This window comes from Falco cherrug, chromosome 16, assembly GCF_023634085.1.
Source record: "Falco cherrug isolate bFalChe1 chromosome 16, bFalChe1.pri, whole genome shotgun sequence".
NCBI classification, from domain to species: Eukaryota; Metazoa; Chordata; class Aves; order Falconiformes; family Falconidae; genus Falco; species Falco cherrug.
In genome coordinates this window covers 5,107,764-5,128,818 of record NC_073712.1, presented here as the reverse complement: position 1 = coordinate 5,128,818, position 21,055 = coordinate 5,107,764, and the positions used below count along the sequence as shown (strand labels likewise).

The following is a 21,055-nucleotide window of genomic DNA, read 5'->3' as shown; positions in this document are numbered from 1 at the left end:
GCAGAACCAGACCAAGCTCAGTACAACTTCAGATACAAAGCAAAGGGCTCCTGCAGCTCTTTTTGGGGGGTCATGGACACGTGGGACATGGGCTTTTGCAGAGCTTTCTGGCAGATGCTTAGAGCAGCTGAGTCAGTCCCACGCTTGAGGAGCACGCTAGTGAAAGGAAAGGTGGCCTGGTTTCCTGCCTCACGTGTCCTTGTTTGAACTCTAGATGACAGAGCAACGGAAGCGCAGACAAAGGATGGGGTTTGTGGACGTCCAGAATACCATGAACCACTAAGACACAGAAGCAGCACTGGCTTCACCCACCGAGGGACTGCACATACGTATCAGCTAACAAGGCTGCTAATTCCTGGGTTCCACGCATGGACATCGCCGTCAGAGAGAGCCGGACCATGCAGAAGGGCTTCACAGTCAACATTTTCCTTAGAGCGCTTGTAAGCAATTCAGGAACCAGGGATTGGCCAGGATTCCTCACGATAACCTGGATCCAGATGTTACTCTAATGCCCTTGTAGGAAGATAAATTATACAGGACTTTCATTCCTCATTGCAATAACTCTTTATTTTGCAAATGTGGAGGGTTGTATCTTCATCTCCATGCGCTACATTCTGATGGCCTCCACCTTGGGTATAGTGTAACTAGCTGTAGGGCTGCAATATTTAACTTATTCCAAGAGTGGCACTAGTACACGTGGGTCTTTGCAAACCAGCCATCGTATTTGCTGTACCTGCTCCACACTGATCCCTCCCCATTTAAAGAATTCTGTTCATCACTGTGGTGCAGTAAAGACAAGCTGAACTCAAGGAGATGGATTTGTTAATTTAACTCACCAGATGAGGATGAGTATCCAAGCTTGTACTAGTGTGAACTAGTTTTTTGCCTTCTGTGGACCAAGAGTATCTGGGCAGTAGCAGTAGGAGACTGCAGGTTTACAGGAGTTCACTGTGAAAGGGGTGTCCTGTGTTTTAGTTTCATCTCTGGTGTAACGTTCTACTTTTTTTTTTTTTTTTTTGTTATTGTTGTTACTTAAGAACTGAAGTGTAAATTGCCTTAACTAAATTAAATACAAAATCATGTTATAATAAAAACTTAAACATGGTAAAGAAAGCTCCCCTCCTGCGCACTCTGCTATGTAATGGGGCTGTCATAAATAGAAATACAGAACAATCCAAGGACATAAAGCCAAACCAGGGCTCTATTACCCAAGGTGCTCCACAACCAATGATCTCTGCTCCAGATGTTAAATATTAACGTAGCATGATGCTCCAGTCAGAAGATGAAGAATGCTACCATGAAGAACTACCTTGAACACCAGCCTCCTTTTCTGAAGTACTGGATTAGAGCCTGCAGCAAAGTTTCAAATTCTTTCACTACTTGCCAGGAAAACACTACAAATACATAAAAAGGAGCAGCTGTTGGTGCTGCCTGGAGCCAAGCTGAGTCCTGGCATCGCCGTGCTCTAGACACTCAGCCTTCCCAAGCCAAGCGGTGCTGTAGCCACCCCGGCTACAGCCCTGTGCCTCTGCCTCCCAAGAACAGACGCTGATGCAAGCATTAAGGCTTTAAAAAGGAATAAAAATAGGCCACAGCAACGGACTAATCACACTTGGATTTTTTTTTATGGCACTATATATACTAACACGGCATTAAAACCTATCTTTATCCCTCAGATATGCAGTAACCCATACGGAGCCTCCTCTTCATGCTGAGGGAAATCTGCACATAGCTAGCTCAACCAGCAACACACCACTGCAGCATCTCATTGAAATCTCAGTTAAACTCTTACACTGCTCCACTGCCACCGTGGTAGTCACCCTCAGTCCTCTCCTGCGTCTTCTCAAAAGGCGATGATTAAAGTTATCCCTCAATTTCCCTGGTACCAGCTCTAACACACAGAAACACAAGCACAGCTGAGCTTTCACATCATCACTACTGCTATCTTCACAAGCAAATTCAAAGCTAACAAGGTTGCACCTACTTGCTCTGTGCATCTCCTGCTTGTTCCAGTTCTTGTCATACACAGGATGAGGTCTAACATCACAAAGTTCTTTCCTCTACACTACATTGCTCCAATACATTTTCAGCACAGATGCATTAAACTATGTCCTAGATTTTCAGGGGAGGAAAAAAAAAAAAAAAAAAGAAAGAGGGGACACAATATATGAAGGGTGTAAGGTGTAGGTCTGAACAAAAATACTGTTGCTAAGAGGAATAAATGGTTTTATTCATCATGGCAACACACAGTGCTTTAGGAATATATACAGTGGAGAATCTGGGAGTTAGCCTATCACTTTGAGTCCTCTTCAGGTTTCTTGGCATAAAACTTTTCTCGCAGTCTTCTCCATGTACCTTTTTTCATGTCTTCCATCTGTTTCAGAATGTCTGTAAAAGGAGAAAAAAAAGAGAGAGATGGGGAAAGAGGAAGAGAAACAGAAAAGCAAAGGAATGAAAGCCCTCTTATAACAGCTTTGCCTTACATATATTTTCCTTTTTTGACTTTTCATCTTAATGAATTTCTGTTTCAGGACCTGAGGCAAGTTTGTTTTCCCTTCCAATCAATTGTGTGGGGAGTCCCTTATCACTAGCAACTAATATTCCACACACTGCAATCAAAGTTAGGAACTGGAGCAGAACAAAACTGCACTAGTTTCCCATACTGCACTTAATAAATCATTTGGCTGACAGTATTTCTGCATCGTGGTATCCTGTTTTCTCTCATAGTCCAATAAAAAAGAAGAAATACTGAAGGCAATTTGAACATGGTAAAACAGAAGCTGAGGTACATTTTGGAACAATGTGGCAAATGTGCATCTCTTTCACATAGCTCCTGCTATGTGATCTCAAAAAGCCCTTACAAACCCTTTGCTGATCCTGGCCAGTGCAAAATACAATCGACTTTTCACCCTGGTAAGATTACTGAAGATCTCCTCAATTACTCCTAAACTTAGACCTCATTAAACATCCTAATATACTTGCATGGCAGTCCTATTCTGTCCTTTAGTCATGGGTATTTAGTAGAAGCGGTGCAGTGAACACCACGAAGCTTAGAACGTACTTTATCTCCTGCACTGACTTATTCTCAAATCAAGCACAGTATTGGTACCTGTTGCTAGTATCATCTTGCAATCTTCTACTGTCACTCCAGTGAAGCTCGTGTCTTTCAGGCGTGGATACTTCACAAGCAAGCAAGTAGATGAGAGAAGGAGAGAAAGACGTTACTTGCAGTGCACTTGAAAAGGTTAAAATGTCACCATACGGTAGAGTCCGAGCTCATTGTCACTCAAGCTCTAAGAGTTCTATCCATCCATACCAAGAATCTGCATTGTTCATATATGCCACAGAGGCCAAGGTGTTTGCAGCTTTCCTGGAGTGACCAAAGGCACCAGGTAGTGCTGCATCCCCCTGACCGCTCATCTGTCTGTCAGACACTCCCAGAAACACTGCTGGGACAAGGCAGCCAACTGCAGTGGGTGGTGACTCAGCCCCTAAAAGAGGGATGACGGCTAATGCCAAAGCTCACCTTGTTTTTGTAGTAGTTGGTATGGATTCTGACTAAGCTCTCGTACATTTGGTCACAGGCCTCAGGGTCAGCAATCTGGAAAGGGATAAAAGTATCACAACACTCTTATTTTAAACCTCCACAGCAAAAAACACCTCTCTTAAAGCCTGTGAGAAAGACAGCCGAGGAGCACCTTAGGTGACTTGTCAGTGCAATGCAGGACGCTGGTGACCCCTGCTATGCCGCTCCAGAATGCCGATCATTTTCTTTCCCCTCCACTTCTCACCAGCTTGGCCTACGAGAATAACGAGGCACATGATTTCCAGAATGGACCTTAAACTCCGCTCAAAAAGATTTGGCAGACCAATTGTGAATACGCAGTTAATGAGAATACTGCTAGACAGTTTTCTTCCCACATTTATTGGCTAGAGCTGTGAAATCTGCCAGACTTCTTGCTCAACGGCCACTTTCACTGCCTGTTTTATTCTAAAGCATCAAATAGGATAACATAGTAGAATGGAAGTTAGAAAATCCCGGTGCAGGCTAAAAATATTTATAACTGATTAGGGGAAAGCGGCATGAAAGACACATGAACAGCTTGTGAAGGGTAAATGTATTTCTATTTTGGTCTAGTAAGTTGGAAAGATCTTGCTAATACCTAAACCTCTGATAGGTGCCTCAGACAGGTGCACCTGCCTTGCAGAGCCATCTATTTAGCAGCGTCGATGGCACATCATCTCGTTTTTCTATTTTATTTCACAACAGGGGCCAACTCGACCAGAGCTCTGCATTGCTGCTCCATGACATCAAACATAAATGATTTAAACGGCTACACGAATAAGAATAGTATCAACAGAAACATGTCAGGATAAAATGACATGGCTCATTTGTCCTTGGGACACCGGCACAGGTTCAGCACAAGGCTGGTAATGCCTCCTCTGTGCAAACAAGGAAAATTAAGGCCAGGCTTTCGTTATTCAGTAGGTAATGGCTGCTGCAGGAGAGAGGATATAGGGACAGACAGACTGTCAGGAGTCAGCACCATCACACTGCAGGTGATCTGCAGCTTAATGTATCTTGCAGTCACATTTCAAACGACCCTCCTAATGTTTTAGTAATGATAGCAGAAATAGCTATTAAATGGGTAGCAGAAACAGTATTCCCCCACCCTGTAAAATCAGCAAATCTTATTCCATGTGAATAAAACAGACATTAGACTGATAAAGTATCCTTTATGGTTCTAATTCATTTCTCAGACGTTCCTCCTGCTGTCTGCCAGTACATTTCCCTTTGCTGTATTAAGCCTTTATACATACAAATTGACATCAGCGCTGCAGGCATCAATTTAGATTTTCAAGATGAGTGGCAGCTTTGGGATATTGTAGCCAATTGGTGCGGCATATTCAGCTGTCCCAAGCATATGAAAAAGCAATAAGCATTTTCCGAAATGTCTGCTGCAGACTATTCTGGTGACCAATATAGAATTAGGTGCTATAATGGCCCCTTGAAGTAGAAAACACATACCTGGAACAATGTTTTTATGCTAAAAAAGGGCCCATTTACATTCCACAGCAACACCTCCAAGGCTGTAAAGGTCTGCAGCCTAAGTCAAGCATTAGTTTCTCTAATGTATTTCAGCACCGAAGCCCAAACTCAAACACAATCACAACTGTAGCCAGAATCCAATTTTAAAACTGCTGCAACCTAACCATGTCAGGCAACGTTGCATTTCATGACGCACTCCGCACTGCATCACGCAATCATCCTATCCTATCATCATGGCAAGGAAAACACACTAATTAATTCAATTCCAGCACGGCGCTGACAAATTCACAATGCTTTGTATCTCACTTCTATAACCAGGGGAAGAGGGATGTCCCGAGCACGTAATGTACACGGTGCAAGAAGTGGGTATAAACCACAGCTTGTCCTATGCGAGGAACAAGGGACGTGGCTGATGGGCCTGACTCGGGCCTGTCCTGGGGGCAGCTCTGCGGGGCCTGAGGAAACCTGGAGAGACCCGGGGGCAGCTCTGCAGGGCCCAAGGAGACCGGGGGAGACACAAGGAAGCCTGGGGGCAGCTCTGCAGGGCCCAAGGAGACCTGGGGAGACACAAGGAAACCCGGGGGCAGCTCTGCAGGGCCTGAGGAAACCTGGAGACCCAGGAGCAGCTCTGCAGGGCCCGGGGAGACCTGGGGAGACACAAGGAAACCCGGGGGCAGCTCTGCGGGGCCTGAGGAAACCTGGAGACCCAGGAGCAGCTCTGCAGGGCCCGGGGAGACCTGGGGAGACACAAGGAAGCCTGGGGGCAGCTCTGCAGGGCCCAAGAAGACCTAGGGAGACACAAGGAAGCCTGGGGGCAGCTCTGCAGGGCCCGAGGAGACCTGGGGAGACACAAGGAAACCCGGGGGCAGCTCTGCAGGGCCCGAGGAGACCTGGGGAGACACAAGGAAACCCGGGGGCAGCTCTGCAGGGCCCGAGGAGACGCAGGAGCAGCTCTACAGGGCCTGGGGAGACCTGGGGAGACACAAGGAGACCTGGGGGCAGCTCTACAGGGCCTAAGGAAACCTGGGGAGACCCGGGGGCAGCTCTGCAGGGCCCGAGGAGATCAAAGAGACCCTGGAGCAGCTCTACAGAGCCTGAGGAGTCCCGGGGAGACCCGGGGGCAGTTATGCAGAGGCCTGAGGAGGCCCAGGGCTGCTCTGCAGGGCCAGAGGAGACCCGGGGGCAGTTATGTGGGGCCTTGAGGAGACCCAAGGCGGCTGTGCGGGCCCTGAGGAGACCCAGGGTCACAACCTCCTCCTCAGCTCCCACCGAGCGAGCTCCGAGGCGAGGGAAGCAGCCGGTGGCCGGCACCAAACTGAGATTTGTGCCCCAAACCCTCCGCAGCCGCCTCAGAAGCGCCGTTACACCATCCCCCGCCGGAGGCCAGGAGCCAAGAGGCGCCTGCGCGGCCCAGCCCCCAGCCCCCAGCCGCCCCCGCCCTCACCTGCGTGCTCTCCCCCTCACGGAAGGCCTGCGCCACCCGCTGCCGCAGGAAGGCTCCCAGGTCCCGCTGCCGCTTCGTCTCCTCCACCGGCCATTCCTCGCAGAGCTTGAGGAACCGCCGGTACCGGCTGGCCGCCATGGCTGCCGGCGGCCCCCACGTGACCTACGGCAGGCGCGAGGGGCCGCGGCGCGCGCAGGCGCGGCGGGGCGGGCAGGGCCGGAGGCGGGGGGGGGGGTCCGGCGCTGCCCCCCAAAAGGGGAGGCTGGAGAGGGGGGAGAGGGCGAGAGGCGGCATCGTCCACCTGCCCCCCCGGCCCCGGGTGGGCTTTCAGTGAGGGCTGGGGGATCTGCCAGGCGAGGTCCGCAGGCCCAGGCTGCCACAAGGGGGTCGAGGCCTAAGGAGCGGCGCGGCCCAGGGCCCCCCGCAGCCCGGCCCCCGCTGCCCGGTGGCGCCTCACGGCCCGGCCCCGGTGGGGACCCCCCACAGCCCGGCCCTGGTGGCACCTCACACAGCCCGGCCCAGGTGGGGGGCCCCCAGCCCAGCCCCCACCGCCCGGCCCCGGTGGGCCCACGACCCCCCTGTGCTGTTAAAAGGCAGCTGATGAGTGACCTGGTCTTGCCCATTCATTTATTAGGTTGTGATTTATTAGGTGGTTGTTTATTAGGTTGTTGTTTATTAGGTTCTGTCTGTGCTAAGGGGTCTCCCTCCCACGGTGCTGCAGGTTCCAGGCCAGGCAGCCGGCAGCGCGGCACGTAATAACTACCTAAACACTTTGTTTCTGGCCTTTTGGACTCCTAGGAAGCCCGGCCTATTTTTCCCCTTCTCCATATGGAGTATGTAAGCTTGTATGCTGGTTCAGAGCTCCTCTTCTTGGCAGGCAAATGGTTAAATACTTGATAATTATGTGCTGGTGTACAAGGGGTGTGAAGGGAGGGAGGTGGGTGCCTTCTAGCACTAGTCCAACAACAGGTTGCTGTTTTCCTTCCAGGAGCCACGGTGGGTGAGGCATGAGCCACGGTGGGTGTTTTGCTCTGCTGACAAGGCGGTCTGGCTGCTGGTGTCATGCTTAGACCCTTCTTCATCCATCCCCACGCTTAGACCCTTCTTCATCCATCCCCACTTTCAGACCTGATGTCCCGGTGCACGCATCTAACAAGAGGCTGAACATCGACGCAGATGCTGAGGTGGGTCTGTGTGAAGCCCATCGGCAAAACCGTTACCACCAGCAATTGGCGCTGATTGCAGGACCATGGTGCACACGTGTGAGCCAAGGTAATTGGTGACTCAGTCCTTTCACTACCGAAGGAGAGTGTGGCTTGGTTTTATAGTCATCTGAGTTTGTGAGCAAGAAATACATAACACTGAGCAATATCCAGTAAATAATGAGGTCTTCCCAGATGGACTTTAGGCCAAGTAAAATAAGCAGCTGGGCCAGATGACTTAAATTTTCCAGCTATAAATTGTAGCAATTCACCAGCTGTCTGCAATAAAATACCAGTGAAGGAGTCTCCCTTGAGATCTGGTGTTTAAACCTGTGGAAATAACGGCTCCCTTCAAAACAAACAGCCCTAAACAAAAGATAATGTAACTTAAGGATGCTGTGGAAGTGAAAAAGAGATGAACAACAGGTGAGAGTTACTTAGACAATTTTATTTATATCCCCACTCCCCAGTAGTGGGGTTCTGTAGCTCGATTCCTTGTGTAAGGACTTCTCTTTCAGATTTCCCACACCATGCAGGAAGGAATTGTGTTTGTTTCATAATAATAAAATCTGTCCACAAAAGCTGTAAACATTATTTTGAGTCTCTTGTTACTGTCTCCTTCAAACACACACACAATATTTGTATCAAAGAATTGCTAGGTGACCTTTAGTGTCTAGTCCCTGACTCAATCTCACACTTTTTCCCCCCACTTTTTTTCTTCCTTTTTTTTTTTTTTTTAAGCAAAAGTACCTTGATGTGACTGGTTTTTGTGACTGACATCTGACAGAATCATCGCATTCCCCTATTTCTAGCCCCTACGGAGCCCCTTGCTTAGAAAGTTTCTGAAACGTGCCCTGTTATAATCCCACAGGGATATTAAACCTTTGTGAGGTCCAGTGGTTGGTCTGAGGTCTCTCTGCTTTTACACCTTAAGCAGCACAGAACCTCCGCAGCATCTCGTACGCCCGTGTTTCAACACCTGCACTCTACAGAGAACACCTGACGGTCTTGAAGCGCTGGGCATGTGGAGCATGAATGTCAGGGTGTGCGTTTTTCCTCTCCTGCTTGTGGCTCTGTGTTCAGCCCGTAGCGTTGAGCATGAGTTGAAAGTAATGCTGCAATCTGTTCAGACCTGCCAGCTCGTTTTAATAGTCTCAGTCAAATGCAGAGTATCTCCTTAGCCCGCTTGGCTCTGTGAGTGTAGAGGTGAGCGGGTCCTATTTTATCATTAAGACTCTTTCCAGTAAGGCTTTCTTTTGGCTCACAAATAAATCAAGGACAGCAGTAAAACAAAAACGGAAAATAAATCTGATTGATTGCAGACAGAACAGATTCTTTCAGCTCTTTGCTTTTTACGCTTGAGTTCAGTAATGGCATGTAGCGGTTTTTGCGCTCTCCTAGCAAGCTGTCCATGCTCTCATTCCAAACCGTGCACGTGCCATCCAGCAGCTGTGAGGGTCCCGTACAACTGACCCAATGCGGTGCTTTTCAGAGCTATCGGTCACTAGTAAATCCAGGCTATTTCACAGAATTTGTCATTTGCCTTCTGAGATATTCTGAAGGATTTTGATGAGATTCTCCAGGCCAAAAATATAGCCGTGGTCTGGCCCGTCGTAAGTCGTGTGATTGCATTTGGAACCTTTAAAAGTGGTGTGGGCAAAGTCTATCATCCGGACGTCAACTCTGGCGTGATTAGTGCTGTGTGACGAGCTGCAGTTTGTTTTTGGGAAGTGAAGGTGGTTATCCAAGGGTGCCATGTTCTCCTTCTGCTCCTGTCCATCATAAATGATGAGAAGTGAGCTGGAGTAGAACCTGTAAGAGCTTTGCTTCCTGATGACGGAAAGCAGAGCTTTTAGCCGCAGGATGATGGGCTCCAGCAGATCCGTTCGGAGGTAGTTGCCGTTGCACAGGAACTGGTGCAAGGTTTGCCTGAATCCCTCTGGTGAGAGTTTCCTGCCATAATACTTATCTTTGCAGAGAAAATGGCCAGTGTCCGCTTGGTAAACCTGGAGGAAAGAGCAACGATCCAGGTTCAGTTGTTCAGTTCTCCCAAAGCTCGAGATTTTGCCCTGATCAAAATAGTTCTGACCCAAGGTGAGGGACGGGACATAGATCCTCTGCAGTCTCGCAAAATCCAGCAGTGCTGGCAATGTACTGCAGGCTTCTCGCTGAATCCCATCTCCCGTCCTTGCTGGAGATTTAAACTATTTGATTTAAACCACTAGCGCAGATTCTTGTTGTACTGCCATAAATTACCTCTTTGTGAAACCAAATAGCTGTAAGTCATAGCCGTGTCACTAGTGATTTATTTACAGCATTTTCCCTCTGGCTATGGTAGGAGTTTGCGGTAGTACAGGAATACTCCAGCTTTGTACCTTCTCATAATATGTAATGCATGGGTAGCGATAATCTCGCTTGCTTAAACACAGAGAGACAAGATGTAGACAGAATTTTTTTTATGTGAGGCTCTGGTAACACTGAGTAAGAAATGAGGGAGTGAATTTCGAATCGGCTCACACGCCAGTTGTAATTTAAAGAATAATCTGCTCAAGAGAAGGATGTCAGAGAGCAGAAAGGGACACCGGTTTTGAACCTGGGTGTTTACGCTGCTGTATATGTGCTTTACAATCATCCTTCTCATAATTATCCTGCAGGCACAGCAGAGCAACGTTTCGAAACGTGCTCAAGAAGTGTGAGTGAAAGAAATGTGTGGTTTCGGTTTCTAGGAGGAAGGGCAGTGATTCTGAGCAAGAGGAACCATCATATTTAGCGCAAAATAAAACCCTCACTCTTGCGGTGACAGGATGAGACAGCTCTGCAAAGGCACGACTGGGGCACCGGGATGCTTTTTTCATTTTTCTTTTTTGTGCAGCAGCCAAGAGCTGAGCGTGACAGGGAAATCTGCGTTCCTGTACAGGCAGATTCTCAGCCAGGGTAAACTGGTTCCCAGCTGCTCATACTGGCGGCAGTGGGGTGGGGTGGTGCTTATGCTGCCACCGCTTGTGAAAGCAGCCAGATCTCCAGAAGTCAGCGTGGGGAAAGGGTCAGCCTGGACGTGCCATATTCCGCACTCTTCCCTAAGCATCCTCTCCTCTTTGAGGATAGGACACACAGCTGAGCGGCCAGTTCTATTTGCTGGGAGAAGAGAATAAAACTGCTTCATTTTACACCAGCAAAGAGTCCCTTTAGGTTTCCAGCTTGGTTTCAAGCCGCCTGTTGGGCAAACACCAAAAGGACTGAGGCTTCGCCTTACCTGCATCCCGCAGATGCGAACGCCCAGCGAGGCAGAGGTGCTTTGTTCACACTTCTTGATGTGCCGGGCTTTTTTCTCCTCCGAGGCATCATCGCCATGCTGCCGGGTTCCCATCTTTAAGTCCAGGATGCAGGGATAGTTGTATTTTGATACCACATTTTCGAGTAATAGAAACTCTGAACATGAGTTAAGGGAAACCCCATACTTTTAAATTCTAATTGAAAGAGGTCTTAAATCAGAGCAACTGCTGACACTCTCCATAATAGCTCACAACTGTAATGAGACTTTCTGAGCCAATTTTACCAACGTGTCATTGCTATAGGCCCCTTGCTGCCAATTTCAGTTAATTTACTGTGGTACAGTCCTACCAATTAAAGCACCAACAGCTCCATTCTGCAGTGACATGATAGCCCTGGGCTGTCAATCCAGCACCTTGCCTCAGCGCTGTACTCACTCCGGTGGGTGTGGGGGAAGTTGTTAAACCCTATTACTCACCTGACTGGTGGGTAATGAAGTGTAATAGGAAAATAAAAGGCAAGGCAGCTGCTAATTCCTATATAGTTGTGTTTTCAAATGTATGCCAAGGGGATCCTTGATTTATGCTGAATAGCCTTGATGGGAAGTGGGTTTTTTCCCTTTTTTTAATTTTTTTTTTTTTTTATGAACAGTGGGAGAAGATAACAGAGCAACTATATTCTGTCTTTTCCCAGAGCCTGGGCAGAAGAGGGACGCATACTCCTGCAGTAAACCATACATTGATTACGGGCTGTTATTTGTAGCCAAGGCTATGCTGGAGGGGAGAGAGGAGAAAGGATACGATGAAGTTTGTTCTCATTATGCTTGGAGGACATGCGGTTCAGGTGCTGCCTGTGACAGTGCAGTCCCCAGGGGTTGTAGCTTTTTCTCTCTGGCTGGTTTCCATTTGCATCTTCCAAAAGTGAATCTGTGCGGTACTGAAGGTCTGTCCTCAATAGCACCTTCCCTGGGCAGCTAGACAAAGCACACAAAAGAACACGTTTGGTTTATAAACTCCAGAAGAGAATATTCCCTCCCCTCCTCTTTTGTAGAGCCTCAAACTTGATAAGGTAAATGTTCAGGGACTCCCAAAGAAAACATATTGATCATGTCCAACCTGCAGAGATCCTTTGTTACTCTGTAAAAGTAATTTTCAGAAAGCCAGCCATTGCTGGGTGCCAATATTTTCTTTCATTACAATTTCAAAGTGTGCTTGGCTCCTATGAAAAGTGCCATTCATAGCACCAACGACCAGGAATCTCTATTTATCTGCCTAACGGGCACAACACGGGCAAATCATCCAACCACAGGAATGATTCCCAATTTAGAGCAGCAGCCTTCCAGGAGGGGAGGGAGGGAGCGATGAGATTTGTTCTCCTTGGAGGGTCATTCCTTGGTCTCGCTCGTCGAAAAAAACATAACTCCCATCGCATCGAAGGCAGCGGTTTCACGGCAGCGATATTGCACCCTTTAGCCGCAGCTGACCTGGGTCTTTTCTGAACCAGGCCGAGATGGAAGCGACCCGCAGAAAGCCTCTGCCGGGTCTGAGGTCACAGTGTGCTTGCAAGCACCGCCGTGCCTCTCAGAGCCAGCTCCCCCCTGGCACGAGGGCAGGATTGAACCATCCTGGAACGAGCAGTTCCCAGCAGAAGGGTGTTAGGTGCTGTGCGCTTGGTGGCCGTTCTCCTGGGGCCTCTCCTCCCTTTGGAGCCCGCTGTGCTCTGAGGGTGCAGGTTTAGAGCAGAGTTTGGGGCATGTGTTTGAGCAACAGCATCTCAGCGACTGCCAAACCTGCTCCGCCCCATCCGCGAGCTGGGGAGGAGGTGAACCACGAAGCCACCAGGCTGGGCTTTGCTTTTCCTCACCTTGGCCGGGCATTGCTTTTGCTGGCTGGGTTTTTGCTGGCCCACCAAACCCATCCCAGTTAGACCCTACCCAAAGCGACAGACAAGGACCAGGAGGAGGTTTGCAGGGAGCAGCCCGCCCATGGCAGACCCTCACCTGTCTTTGAAGGTCTTGGTGACCTGCGCGTGATTCCAGTTGACCAGCGTGTGCTCGGTGCCGGTGCTGGTGCTGGCAGCCCACTTGCATTTGTGCCATATCGTCACCGAGGAGTCGCCGATGGCGTTATCCAGGCGGCTGCAGCTCTCTGTCTGCAGGCTGGGGCTGGCGATCAGGGTCAGGTTGCCGAGGCTGTCCTTTTTGAGGTGCACAGAAACGATGCCTGGACAAAAAGGGGGGAAAAAGACAAATGAGGATGACGTTAACCCATGGGCCACCATCTGCACCAGCCCGTGGTGGTCCAGCCTTCCTGAGCGGGCTGGCGCTTAGCAGGACACCTGCCTCCTCGTGTTTTGGTGGCCTCTCACGCTGACCCCACTCTGGTTTGAGGCCAAATAAACACCATTCGTTTGAGACCCTGGGAAACAGCCACAGACTTTTCTAATGTTTCCTCCTCTCCAAGGCTCGGCTTGAAACCTGCCTCCTCTGAACGTCATGTTCCTTCATCCTCCATCCCTCCAGGCTTGGCTACACCACGAGTGACCCAGCAAAGGCCCCTGCTTTGGACCGGGAGATTCTGGTTTCTTTATGACAAAGGATTTAGGTCTCGCTTTTTAAGACAGGGCAAAGTTGGAAATGCTTTTCATCGGCAGGAAGCAAAGGGAGCGTTGGGGACAAGGACTTTTCCAAAGACAGCCAGGATGCCAAGTGTCTCCTTTAATTGGAGGGCCCCCGGGAGCAAGGGCAGAGGCATCTGCAGGGGCTGGCAGCGCTGCCTGCATATGTGACACCCTTACATTGTCTTGGTCAGGTCCTTCCCCAAGCACCAAGCACCCAAACAGCCGATGGTGGGAACAGGACCCTCACATGTCTGGTCTCCATGCACGAGGCGGGACCGTGACCGTGACCGTGACCGTGCCCATGACCGGGGATTATTACTTTCCACCCTAAGTGCTTAAAACACCACTGTGTATTTTAACATCGCAATTTTCCCTGACTCTTAACAGGAATCGCGGGGCTCGAATGCCATTCAGCCCATCACGGATTTAGCCCAGTCTCAGCGCATCCCTGCATGGGGACGGCTGCCTCCGCCTCTCAAATGACAGAGCAGGAATGGCCATGGCTCACGTACCAGACAGCTCTGACCTTTCTGAAAAAGGCTGATAACCGCAATCCTGCTCCTGCAGCCCTCTGGCAGGGCTGCCTGAGCCTTTCAAGGCAGCGGAGGCATTTTTAGAGCAGGGCCCTTTGGGGCTCTGAGGGGATGCCAGACACATGAGTCGTACCCTGCTGCTTTCAAGTCGCGCTGCAGTATGGGAGATCCAAAAGAGGATGGTCGAGGCTGTTGGACCAGCAAAACTCATCACTGGAAAGAGCCCCCCGTCAGCAACATGAGGAGCTGGGTTTTATCCAGCTGTCCCCAGGGTATCCTCACTTGGTCTGTGGGGAACTGCGGGGAGATGCTTTGCAGCAGCTTAAAGAACAAGGGAGCTCTGTTCTCCCGAGCAAAGAATTTGCCAAAGCAAATAAATATGCACGCTCCCTTCTCTCCATCTAAAGTGAGATGGTAGTAAATAAACACAGACAGAAGGATTTGCCCTCTGTGTGTGCGCAGAGCCCTGCCTGCTGAGTTTTTGCTGACTGGGAGAGGCTTTCACCGCCTGAATTGCAGGAGCCCTGTGTGTCTGCAGCCACCAGCCACCTCTGTTAGGCTCAGGGTGCCCATCCCTCCCCGGGTCCTGCACCCCATCACCCTACAGCTCCAGCTGTACTGGGACGCGCTTCCCTCCCACCCCTCTGCTCAGGTACCGCAACCATTTCTGTTCCCTTTTGCTGTAAACCCAGCATTAATGGGAACAGCATGCCATGGCTAAACCAGCTCCTTTTGCACTGAACTGGGGGAGAAATATACACAGGCAGCTCTGCCAAGGGAGCTGGAAGCCTTAAAAAGGGGGTAAGGAATATTTTTAGCTATCTCAGTCCTGTGCTTGTGGTGATGGTGAGCACAGGGAGCTCTGTCTTCCTCAGGCTCCACTGTTACCTTCGCTGAACCCCTTTTGTAGCAAACCCCTATTACGGATAACCGAGAGCAAGCGAAATCCCTATCAGCTCGGATGCCTGCTTTGAATTTTCAGGGGAGGCAGGCAGGAGAAAAGAAAAAAAAAAAAAAAAAAAGCTAGCATATCTTCTACCTAAATCAAAGCCTTTTTATTTTTAAAAAGTCACTGCGAGGCGAATGGAGTCCTCGATTCCAAATCTAGCGCTACGCCTCAGTTACGGTGCTATAGCAGCCTGTAACCTTAAAAACTGTCCCAATTACATATCTGCAAGTCAATGGAGCTGTGCTGATTTACATAGTGCTGACAATCTGGCCCTAAAAGCGTTATATATAGCATGAAACTATAGGGTTCTTAAGTATCTTCCATTAATATGAAAATTAACGGGGAGATTTGCAATGGCGAGAATGAGCAGTTAAATTGCAAGGGAATGTGATCCTCTCACTCCTGCCAGTTGAAAACTCTTCAGAAACCTACACATCAAGCCTGAAAAATACTTTTGTTTCCTGGTGTGCTTCCCTACAGGTTTTGCATGTGTCCTGCATGTGACTTGTGTGTGCAAAACAAACCTGTTACACACGGCTACCGCCCTTCTATCTACAGCAACAAGAAAACACCTATCTGGGAGCAAAGGTGTACTTGACTTTGCTGGCATTTTAGTGTCACCAAACCCACAATCCCCCTCCTGTCCCGCACCAGTGGGGCAGCCAGCAGGTATTTACGGGTGCTGTCACCATGCTAGTGGCATCCCAGTGAGCCTCAGGAGCATTTTGCTATGTAGCTCTACCCTCACGGATTTATTTTTAAATTTACAAGTGCATTTATTTACTGCTGCGTGCAATAAGAATCTGAGCAGAAGTGGGCTTGAAAACAAGTCCAGCATCCCCTTGCAAGCTCAGCTAGGGGCAGGCAGAAGTTTGCAAGGGGCTGGCAGTGGGAAAAGCTGGTCCCAAGGTCACCAACCTGCCTGAAATGGTTAAGCGAGTGGTAGGCATTTTTCATGCAGCCAACTCGGTGTTAGATGTGAATGATGACATTTGATCAACATTGCACATAATGTCATCATTACATAATGGTCCCTGGGCCGTCCCTGCCCCCGCAGCCTAAGAATAGAGATGAGGAACATGGACACGTGTGAATGGGTGATGAAGACCTCAGAATTATTCCCCCTGATGCTCATCCTACTCATCACCCTCGTGGGAAAACGTTCCACCTCTTTAATTTGCCTGGCATTCAGGGTTGGGACGGTTACAAGCAGGGAAAAAAAAAAAAAAAAAAAAAAGTACGTGCCCAATGCCAAATTGGAGAATTGCTATTTAATTACCCTTCATCACAAAACTCACTGGGACTTGCAATAGAAGAGGAAAAGAAGACAAAAAGGTATTAATAACCGGGCCACCCCTGAACTGATGAGCTGGGACCGCTTAACATCTTTATTAAAGAGACGGAGCAGGGGCCAGCTCTCCAGCTCTGAACCCTGGCCCCTGCTAAAGAAAATTGCTTAGAGGAAGCCTTGTTTTCTTTCTTAAGCATCTTTTTAATATCGTCCCATAAATCTGCAAAGGCCTCTGACTTGCTGGGAAAGGGAGAGATTAGATTGGAAGCGCATCGAAAGCGCGGCTGACACTTTGAGCTCTTTTCTGTAACACTGAAGGACCAAAAGATATTTTAAGTTTTTACGTGATAGCTGAGCTTCTTGCCTGGCGCAAAAATCCAGGGTCAGGTGCTTTATGAGCAGCACAAGTCTGGCAGTAAAAGCAGAAATAGTGAGGGAATAAGAAAGGGAGGGAGGGAGGATGTCTCAAAAAAATATTAGGACCCCCTTCCCCAGACACCGAGTGCTGTTTTCCAGTAGCTAAGCTGAGAAATTCAGCTGGGAAAGTGGCTCAAGGCAAGGAGAGTTAGGGGTGGGGGAGGTGTTTGAAGAGGTGCACCAAGCTGAGGGGCAGGTGGGAGGCTTTTCCCTATCCCAGGAAATTCTTGCTTGTGGCAGGACAGCTGCCTGGCTTTGATTTTTAATTTAAGTGGTCTGTACCTCTGGTTTTCCAGAGATCAGCGCTCCCAGGAGCATTGTGGGGAGCAGGGCTTGACTGAGGCGGAGCACCCAGCACAAGTGATGCCCAGTGCATCCCTGGGCAGGCGCATCCCTGGACTGGTGAATCCCTGGGCAGGCGCATCCCTGGGCTGGTGCATCCCTGGGCTGGTGCATCTCTCGGCTGGTGCATCCCTCGGCTGTTTTTTTCAGGCCTGGTATTTCATGGCAGTCCCAAGGATCTCTCCCCCAGCTCATGCTAGTGTCAGCCCTGACCCTTTCCTTGTCCTCACCAACAACTTTGCTTCTGACAGAAACCTTCACCTCCTCTTGGGTGATTCCCAATTCCCTCTTGGGAATCCTGTGGTGAACAAGACCCTCCTAGCTCCTGCTTTCCTGCACCTATTCAGTGCTGCCATTTGCATGCCATCAGGCCAGCTTATTTGGGGCCATGACCTGCAAAATCCTCAAAGCAAACACTGTTGGAAACCCCATCCTATTCCTGCCCCTTGTTCTGTGTTTTTTCTGTGTTTACCTTCCCTGTCCTGCCTCGGCACTGCCCAGGCTCTCAGTTCCCTGGGATTGTGTTCATGCTCTCAGCCTCCCTCTTGTGCCTCAGGAACAGACCAATTTCAGCCCTGTTTAAAACGAGTCCCCTGTGTTACCAAAGCCAACCATGGCACCAAGGGGATGAGCAGAAGGAAAGATCTCCCGGTGCCATCATCCAGTGCTCAACCTTTATTAGATATCACAGAGTCCCCTTCCAGCCACAGAGACCCAGGAAACTGTCCCAGTCTCACAGACCGGCCGCTGTGCCCGCTCTCACCTGGGAAAGCATCCTTGCTCAGCAAAACCTGCACAAGTGATGGGGGTCCACAGCTCAGACCCAGCCCAACCGAGCCAGCCGGTACCTCCCGCACTGCCACTAGCCCTTTATCCCGGCCTCAGGCCAGATCCTGGTGACAACAGCCCTTGGCTCCTTCCCCACCATCTCCCCTTACCTTTGTACTGGGGCGTGAACTGCCTCATGGCCAAGGGCAGCGACTCGTAGAAGCTCAGCTCCTGCAAGACCAGGGGCTTGCAGACCGTGTGCTCGTCGTACTTCATCATGCTCATGTGGCCGCCCACCTGATGGACGAAGGGCTCCAGGAGGACGGCGGTCCTGCTCTCGCTGGGGTCCAGGGGGCTCTGCCCCACCATGGTGCTGGGCGAAAGGCGGAGGGGGGCTGGCTTCCTTCAGTAGCGGCAAAGGGGGATCAGGAGCAGAGTTTGGGACATACTGTGCCAGGCCAGTTAATGCCCACTCTGGGTTCTCACCGGCGCTGTCTGAAAAACAGAGTATTGGGGGGCGTGAGAAGGGGGGACAAGCCACCGCAAAGCCACCATCTGCGCCGGCACCCTGGGGTCTGCCTGGTGGCAGCCCGTGCCACAGCCGGGGCCGGGCATCCAGGGCACAGCTGGCTGGGATGAGATCTTCAGCTTCCCCGGGACTGGCAGGGACCCGCCATCTGAAATGCAGAGTCCAGAAAAGACCCAATTTAGACCTGTTGGTGGCAAAAGAAGCAGAAGGCAGTGACCGAGAAGAGCTATCAAGTTAATGCGGTGGCCTCGTTAAAGCAGCTGGATCAGGGCATTCCTGGGGCTGGTAGTGCCAGATTATTAATACACTGTATTAACGACACCCCTTGCTGTGGACCAGCCCCAGTTTGCCTTACGAAGCGGTGTTAATGATGGTCTTAGTCTTTCCCAAGCTAAGATGTTCCTTGCAAAGAAGCTTTATTAATAAAGCCTCTGCAATTTCCCATCCCTGCGCCGTCCCTTGCCTCTTAACACTGCTGATGGGGTTAGCAATGTTTTCTGCACCTTCTAAAGGAACCTGGATTTGGGACATTCCCAGCCATTTAACACCGGGGCATCAGCAGGAGCGTTTCCTCCACCGCGCTGACACGTGGCGTGAGGATGCGTCAAACCAGCACCCAGACGGTTGGCACCCCCCGACTCCCCCCCGCTCCCCAGCCCTGCCCTCTGCCGCAGCCCCAAGGAGAATCCAGCACCAGATCCCTTCCTGGTTGTAGCCCCCAAGAGAAATTCCTCCTTGATTTTGTCAAGTCCTGGCTCTAAAGCAGTCGAGTGGGAAAAGCACGGACGTGGACCACACCTGTGCCATACTGCCCTGGCAGCAGCACCCTGCTTTCTCTTGCAAGCACCCACCAACGCCCACTTTGCTCTTTGCAAGAAGCCCCTGGGTACCTCTTGCTCTGGTGGGCACCAGGCAGAGGAATCCCACAGCCACTGGGGAAGACAGAAAGGCGGCTGAGCTAATATTTACACCGGAGAAGCAGCCTGGCTTCATACCATCGAGGCAGTAAAACCAGAGGAGGACACTCCAGACCCCAAACTAAAAGGGATGGGATGTGTGTGTGGGGGGGAAATCATCCTTTTGAGGAGGGGTCCATGTTCCTGCAGCCCTCGGAAGGGGGTGTGCTGAGCCTGGGTTTGCCTGCCCCTGTTAGCACAGCCGACTTTCTCCTTGTTCCCCCAGCTTCAGCATAGCATCAGGAGCTTCGCATCCTATTTTTGCCAGCAAAACCCCAGCGCAGCAGGTAACGCCACCTTTGACAGATCCATCTCTCTCCAGCAGAGCCTTGAGGACGTGCTGCTGGGTGAGCGGCACCACCTCCACCCCCACCAAGCTTTACTGGGACCAGGGCAGCACCAGCACCCTCTCCTCCACCAGGAGACCCCGCCGAGGGGACGGTGGTACCTCCCTGCTCACGCCAGCGATAAACCCCCAGGTGCCCATCGTGGTTGTCTCTGGAGAAGGGCAGGCTCAGCCCCCCCACCCCGAACCAGCGCTTCCAGCCCATCCTGGGAGCTCTCACCGCTGAAACGCAGCCTGTTCCTCATCCAGCAACAAAGAGTCAAAGCTCTGCTGCGGAAATTTCCCCTTCGTGCTCCTCCTGCTGCAATTAAACCACCGAGCACACAAGCGCTCGGCGCAGGTGCCCGTTTTGTTTTTTTGCCTGGAGGAGTGGGATGAAGTGGGTTGAAGGCGGAGAAGGGGGAGAAGAAACCCACCTGCCCTCAAAACACACGGAGCAGCAGCTCCTTTACCTTCCCCCAAGGTGGGTTTATTTCCCATCCCCCCCACCCCCCCTTTTTCTATTTTTTCATCATCAAACCACAGCTGGAGAGGAATTTCTACTCTGCAATTACCAGCCTGTACCAGCACAGGGAACAAAGCCAGGCCACTTTCATGAGTGCTTTTCAGTCGGGGAAGAAAGCAGCTCTTCAGAGCCTTTCTAGAAGTTAATAAAAGCATTTAGCATTTTGTTAAGTTGCGACAACTTTTTAAAGAGGATTTCTCCCTTGAAAGCTACAGGTTTGCTGTGGATTGTTTCTTTTTCCCTCCTGCCTTCCTTAAAAAAAAAAATAGAAAAAAAGGAGGAAAAGCAAAAAGCAAGGGAATTTGTCATAACACCTCTTTGGAGCAGAGAGCACAACACAACTTCAATCCAGTATTTATTGCTTCAGAGACAGTCCAAGGCTGAAACTTGGCTGACATAACACACTTTTACAATTCTGGCAACCTTGGCATTGCAAAGAGAGTTGGGGGGAAGAAAACCCACAATTTGATAAGGCTCTTATTGTTTTCTCTTAAGCAAAACTCAGAGCAAGATTTGCGGTGAGAGAAAGGGGTTCTTTTCATTTAGTTTTTTGTTCTGAAGCAGCTTGTCTATTTGGAGCAGATAAATGTTGCCGCAAACACTTATTGAGCTGCTCTGAGCTCCTCTGAAACAAGACTCTCCTGAAATAAATCACTTCTATCGGCTCAGGTTATCATGAATGCCAAAAGATATTTACATCACTAAAAATACATGAAATTACAGATAAATCTGTGTTGTCAAAAACAAAACCAAGAACCGTGTATATTTTTCTCCTAGCTTAAAAAAAATAATAAAAAAAGCAACCAGGCACTGCAGAAGATGAGTCAGAAAATA

General features: G+C 50.0%; 3 protein-coding genes and 1 long non-coding RNA gene across 4 annotated transcripts in view; 2 read left to right on the top strand and 2 right to left on the bottom strand.

Annotated features, from left to right (window-relative positions):
* Positions 1-2,060, top strand: part of ITPR3 (inositol 1,4,5-trisphosphate receptor type 3) — a 43,649-nt gene extending 41,589 nt beyond the window's left edge. The window contains exon 58 of the mRNA XM_005447042.4: positions 215-2,060. Coding sequence (XP_005447099.1) covers positions 215-283 — 69 coding nt within the window. The 3' untranslated portion in view covers positions 284-2,060. The remainder of the gene's footprint in view (positions 1-214) is intronic.
* Positions 2,061-2,209: 149 nt separating this feature from the next.
* Positions 2,210-6,672, bottom strand: LOC102047661 (ubiquinol-cytochrome-c reductase complex assembly factor 2). The gene is made up of 4 exons (XM_055728082.1): positions 6,495-6,672; positions 3,527-3,601; positions 3,110-3,179; positions 2,210-2,388 (listed from the first exon to the last, which is right to left on the bottom strand). Exons 1-4 carry the CDS (start codon positions 6,630-6,632, stop codon positions 2,294-2,296), a joined length of 378 nt encoding a protein of 125 aa, XP_055584057.1. The 5' UTR covers positions 6,633-6,672; the 3' UTR covers positions 2,210-2,293.
* Positions 6,673-6,797: 125 nt separating this feature from the next.
* LOC129737476 (uncharacterized) lies at positions 6,798-8,290 on the top strand. Its single transcript, XR_008735371.1, has 2 exons — positions 6,798-7,128; positions 7,159-8,290. It is a non-coding gene; the product is annotated as an uncharacterized LOC129737476 (long non-coding RNA).
* Positions 8,124-18,369, bottom strand: IP6K3 (inositol hexakisphosphate kinase 3). The gene is made up of 5 exons (XM_005447041.4): positions 18,056-18,369; positions 12,966-13,188; positions 11,767-11,939; positions 10,950-11,125; positions 8,124-9,702 (listed from the first exon to the last, which is right to left on the bottom strand). The coding sequence occupies exons 1-5, from the start codon at positions 18,252-18,254 to the stop codon at positions 9,232-9,234; spliced, it is 1,242 nt and encodes a 413-aa protein (XP_005447098.2). The 5' UTR covers positions 18,255-18,369; the 3' UTR covers positions 8,124-9,231.
* Positions 18,370-21,055: the final 2,686 nt, after the last annotated feature.